At 46.5% G+C, this 6000-nt stretch overlaps 1 protein-coding gene across 1 annotated transcript in view; it reads left to right on the top strand.

The window, feature by feature from the left end:
* Positions 1 to 467: 467 nt before the first annotated feature.
* Positions 468 to 6000, top strand: part of LOC119457077 (uncharacterized) — a 58628-nt gene continuing 53095 nt past the window's right edge. The window contains exons 1-5 of the mRNA XM_049669888.1: positions 468 to 542; positions 2933 to 3025; positions 4159 to 4184; positions 5157 to 5237; positions 5744 to 5807. Of these exons, the coding sequence (XP_049525845.1) occupies positions 2938 to 3025; positions 4159 to 4184; positions 5157 to 5237; positions 5744 to 5807 (259 nt within the window). The 5' untranslated portion in view covers positions 468 to 542; positions 2933 to 2937. The remainder of the gene's footprint in view (positions 543 to 2932; positions 3026 to 4158; positions 4185 to 5156; positions 5238 to 5743; positions 5808 to 6000) is intronic.

The raw sequence follows: 6000 nt of genomic DNA, 5'->3' as shown, positions 1-6000 counted from the left end.
TACTAATTAACGAACACTGTAGCACGCGCGCACAGGTAAGCGTGAACACTCGATGACCGCGAACATCGTTGTGGCAATGCTATAGCGTGATGAGCATCGCCGGTCTCGGGGAGCGAACGCCTTGTGCTTCCTCTCACTTCAACGCGTGAAATGGTAAACATTCTTTTTGTTCCTGGGCTGACATTGCAATGTGTGCACCACTGAGATATGTGCGTTTTCAAAGTAGCAGTGTTCGGCATTCAAGTCTCTATACCAAGCGATCTTTTTCCTTCTAAATATCCGTACCCATGGTTCGATCCGAAAATTTTCGAACATCATTTAATCGTAACGTACGCGCAAGAATTCATCCCTCATGTTTTTTAGTGGGTCCGCATAAGAGCGGTCACAAAAAAGACCAGAGCGTTAAAGATGAAAACGGGTATGGGCGACATTCGCCCTATTATTATTTCTGACGACGCTTGTTCTTGCGCAGGGCTTCGGCGAGATCTTCAACACTGCTTATCCTGTGCTGAACGCTATCGCCAACGACGTTGGAGATAGCGGTAAGTTCCTTGGGTGTTCTGTCTCTACTGTTGATAAGTGTGCGTCTCACTGGAGAGCGACCTCCTTCTTCATCTTTGCACGCCGCGTCGGTGGGTGGTTCAGAGCGTGTATATACATGGCAGGAGCATGGCAGACTGGAAAGTCGACGCGAGAAACTCGTTTGGACCTTTCCATCGCGGGGCATGTGCAGAATGTCTTAATTATGGAGCTCCCTGGGTGTCGCCACATTAGCATCCATGACAGTTGCAATTATCCGTGATCCCCCTCAAAAGCATTGCAGAAATTGCAGCGCTTACCTTTCTACTAATACTCAAGTCCAACAGGGGACATAGAGAGAGGAGGGGCAGAGGAGGCTGAGAATGGGTAGAACCTACGCAGTCGCAAAACAAGTGAACAGAGAGTTTTAGATTGGGGGACGCAAGCCGCTTGCGTCCCCTAATCAAAAAATCTCTAAACAGCCTTGCAACTCTCCAAGTTCCCATACAGGTGGAGAAGGTGGCAGAGGGAAAATATGACGTGAGAAGGCAATGGTAACAGCGGTTGCGGGCAAACTGAAAGTACGGTATGGTACGCTTCTGGTATTTCTGAAAAATAAACACCATGCAACTTTGTCAAGCGGACAACTGACGAAGAGCGTGCAGACGCAAAGCCGCATTAAAACACCGTAGAGTCTAGGCGACACTACGGAAGCGGTCGCACGTCAACTCAACACTTCTGTGCCCGCCGCGGTAGCTTGACGGCTATGTGGCATCGCTCGAAGTGGAGGGTTCAATACCGACCGGCATCCGCATTTGAACTGGAGCAAAATAGAAAAACGCTAGAGGATTTAGATTTAGGTGCACGTTAAAGAACACCATTGTCTCAAAATTAACTCGGAATCCACCATTATGGCGTGCCCCATAATCCGATCGTTGCGTTGGCACGTACAGACCCATAATTCAGTTAAAGTTTAACACTTCTACCACGATATGATGTGCCATGTGAGGCAGTGATAATGCTCAACCCTATATTGTGAACAATGGCGCACGACAATGCCTCAAGAAAACACGTCTCACTATGTGTTCTGTGTACTGCGCAAACAAACAGCAGGGATGCATGGAAGGTAACGTTTAACATAAGCTCAGCACTCTCGTATTGGACCAAAAATTATACATTCGCCGTCAGCATCACCGCTAAGTATCGTCAATCAAAGCAACTAGCACATAGAAAGCTTCGCTTACATCGCTTCCCACAGTACATGAGATCCGCATTTTATTTTTCACGTATCTCTAAGCGCGGTGGCGTCTGTTGCGTATAATTGGCGTATTCATCAACCTGGATGTCGCACAAGATCTTGTCGCTGATGGGCGAAGCATGCTTGGCGTTTGGAATTTCGTCTTGTGTCCGCATTTTGTTTGGGGCTTTACGATTATATGGTAGGCACAGCAGACGCTCGCCTTCCTTGGTGTTCCCGCCACGAAAAAAGTGTTCTGATTCGGACAATTTCTGGAAAACGGCACTGACGCATTTCCGTGTCCACGCGCAGCCGTTCAACACAAAGCCGGAGCGTCACGTCACGGTGAACGCGAGAGAAAGCACGCAGCCGCAATTTAACAAACCGCCGAAGGAGCGCCGTGTGCGACCGCCGAGACGAATTTTTAAGCGAAGCTTTATAGGCTCACCAGTTTCGGCGGTGGTGGTGGTGTCACGCTGAGAAGTGAGCCGATCCTGGTGATAGTGCAGAAAGGATCCAAACTCAATGGCACATACCAGGGACAAAAAAGAAACAACGAGAAAGACAGAAAGAGAGAGAAAGGAAGAAAGAAAGAGAGAAAATCACCAGCCCTTCCCCTGTCGAGAAAATGGGGATAAGCGAAGGTTGTCGTGTGTGTACTTGACCTACTACTTTCCCTTCCCTTTCTTACTACTTTTCTTTCCCTTTCGTGCAACTTTTCCTTCCGTTGCGTTGTACGTTTCCTTCCCTCGATGCATACATTTAGTAAACGTTTGTTTTATTACCGTGACATGTCGAGAACTTTACGTTACCTTGACGAAGGTCAGATGCACACACGACAAGCTTCGCTTACCCCCATTTGCTCGACAGGGGAAGGGCTGGTGACTTTTCTAACAAGACGGCGTTTTCAGGGAGACGCAGCAGCGCCGCCTGGTCGAGGTGGTCTAGTCTATAAAAATAACCCCTCCTTGAATAAGGGGCTTATAAGCCCCTTATTCAAGGAGGGGTTATTTTTAGCTAACTGGCTTACAATCATTCAGAATCATCATTGTTGACTGCTACAAAATCTGCTCCAAATCGTCATTTCTGTTGCTACAAAACCTGCTCCAAAACGCTCTTGGCCATTCCCGTCACTGGCCTTGCAAAGCCGAATACGCGATATTCTCTTCTACCCAGACGTCATGGCGGCCAAGGTCCTGGCTCGGTATAAGCATAAGGAGAACGCATCTTCCAGCGCCTTGTTCTCTCCAGTGGACAACGCCTTCAACTGTAAGTGGGGTTTGCAACTGCCTCTGATTTGGCGGAGAGAGGGGGAGGGGTAGTCATGACTTCATTAGCAAACCTCGGTTCAACCTTGCACGGACAACAGTTTGTTCCACACTGGAATGTGGCAAGGCTGAGAATCATGGGCATGCCCTGAACAAAGTGGTGCCAGTTGTATTTGTCTCGATTTCTTCAAGCTTTCTGAATGTGTTTTCTTTTCCTTCATGCCAGCATTGCCGTAGCGAAAGTGTATTCTTCCTAAAGAAATGATAGTGGAGATACAGGGTAGAATTAATGTACCATCTATGTTTGAGCTTAAGGTCAAATTAGGCTGAGCTCCGGTGCTAAGCACGAGAACTGCCACGATTATACACAGTTTAAAGCAGAATCATTTCGCGCAACCAGAAAATACCGAAGGTACTAAGCGCCGGGATAATGCAACGATTCAATTCCAGTGCTATGTCTATTTCTCGCGCTTCGCCAGTGGCATACGAGCGGCTCTCCGTACTCACGTTATCACCAGGATCGACCGACTTTGAAAAGATAACGGGACTGAATCGAGCGAAAGGAATCCTTACGTTATACTGCATGGCTTCGATCTGAAGCAGTTTTGGGTGCTTCTGATCGTGCTTTCGGAAAAGTTCATTCGTCATTTTCATACCACCTCTAAATGTCAAGTTACCTGACAATCGCACCCATTTATTGGCGTGGTGCTAATTCACATCGGTCACGGCAAACTGGAAGCGCCGAGTGAGCGGATAATTACCCAGGCTTATCACAACTGTGAGAAAACTATTCAAACAACAACATAAACACATCTCCGGTGTGCTTCCCTTTCCTTTTCTTTCCCCCTTTTTTTCCCTTTTTCGGCGAAGCGTAGCCTGGTGTTCGCGCATCCATCTCTGCTGCGGGATGGCCGTACTATAACCGCGATCAGAAAGCTCTCCATGGGGTTGTGTATGAAAATAGATAACTCGTGTGCACTTCGGGCCATATTATCGGTGGGTCAGTCTGAAATTGACGCGGTGCCCGGCACCACCGCGTCAATTTCAATTCGCTAAATTAAAATTTCAATTCGCTAATTCAATTCAATTTTAATTTTAGCGAATTGTTTTTGTTTAGAGCAAATTACTTTTCAGATTATGACAAGATGGTCAGCGCACTGGTAAGTAGTATATTCTTATGTTGTCTATTCACATCCTGTAATTATTAAGTCATTAACAATAGTTTTTTTTACCGTCTCGTATACTTCTACGAAATAAACATAGTACACCTGTTTGAACGAAACTCGTTAAAAGTGTAAGTGGTGTTTCGTTTATTCTAAGTTGAGCGCGTAAGCGAGCGACATGGAAGTAATAAAATACTGCTTTGTTTCAAAACATCGAAAGTTGTTCATATGATTTGAATGCAAAAGAGGCGATAATTGCGATCTGCCTCAATTTTCGCTTCTTTTGCACAAGTTGCATATGCGCGAATGCTTGCCCGAAGTTCTACTGAGCCATCGTATTCCAAATAACGCTACAGAATTTCAGAGTCCCGCAGTTAGGTTCCACACCCCAACCGACACGGTATTGCTGATGTCGTCATCACTGTTTCGCCCTTCTCGCAGACCGTTTCTTCGGTGCAACTAACCACACTGTTAACGAAGGCTGTAATCACAAGGAAGTGTGTGAACTTTGCCCAGTACCTCTATTATTGTCATCACGGCGTGGAACTGAATACGCGCAAGCTAATAAAACTTGAAAATTTAGCAGTGGAGCAATTGTTCATATGGCGATGTCGAATTTTCCTGATGGACTTGATTTCCTTAATTTTTTTGCCTCTAATTTCCGGCGCCATTGGAACGCAGTTTTATGGAGAAGTACAGTTGCTGAACAGCCGTTAAACGTGCTGTATAACCGCCGGTTAGGGGGTCGTGGTAGATCGACTAGCTCCGTTTAATTGAAGTTATCATAATTGCCTATGAGCAGGAAGCCAAAGTCGGTACTCCAGGTTATCTGGCAGCCGCCTTAATCATGCATATCGCGCTGCTGTACCTCCCCCCTCCCTCTGCCCTTCTCAGAGCGCTCGTATTTTTTTAAGATTCTAGGAATAATCAACTAACATATCCGCTCTTTTTCCTTTTCTCTCTGTCTAGAATGCAGAAGGAAGTTCTAAAGAGCTTCCAAAGAAAGTCGAACGCTCCCTCAGACAAGCAGTAGAAGGCATGAAACACCAGGTCAGTATACCCTCTGTATACCCTCTGTCGACAGCAGTTCAGAGGTGGGGGGAGGGGGGGAAGCGTAATGCCGTGAATAGACAAAACACCTGCATGAGTATTTGGGCTGCCAGTGCGCAGAGGCGCGCGGGAAATACTTTGGGGAAATTCTACCCATGTGTTCGCCGCTTAACGCGACGCATTTTCCGATTGCGTTAGCGTCGTACGTTTACGCTTATACGCATGGTGCACTATATAAAGTCGATGCGATATGCTATCATTGGGTCCTTAATGTTCCTTGTTACCAGCCAATATTGCTTAGTCATCGAAACCTTACTTCCCGCACCTAAGTTTTGTATTGAGCGCGAATACAGCGCCGTTGTCTAACCACATGCGCCCTTTGAGGCTGTGTGTCGGTCGTTGTCAGTGTTAGCACGCGTGGCAAGGCTTCGATAGTCGAAGCTAGCTTGCCTTTTCTGGACTTTCGGAGTTAGCCGAAGAGGAGGGATATCTTCTCTCTCTCTCAGGTGGAAACTGCTGAGAGAGCCGCCAAGGAGACGCTCATGCAGGACAAGGCCACCCCGCGCATAGGTGAGCCCACGTCGTCGTGACATTTATCTTCCTTTGGCTTGACTGCTGCCAGGGACTCCGGAACACTTTTGGGAGGGGGGGTATTGTCGTCTTTGTATGTTGTGTTTATCATTTATTTATTTTTCTGAATATTTGTCAATTCTTATTTATTTACATTATATTTTATTATTTTAATAATTTGTATAATTTTAAT

Source organism: Dermacentor silvarum, chromosome 6, assembly GCF_013339745.2.
Source record: "Dermacentor silvarum isolate Dsil-2018 chromosome 6, BIME_Dsil_1.4, whole genome shotgun sequence".
Taxonomy (NCBI): domain Eukaryota; kingdom Metazoa; phylum Arthropoda; class Arachnida; order Ixodida; family Ixodidae; genus Dermacentor; species Dermacentor silvarum.
This window is presented reverse-complemented; position numbering and strand designations above follow the sequence as displayed.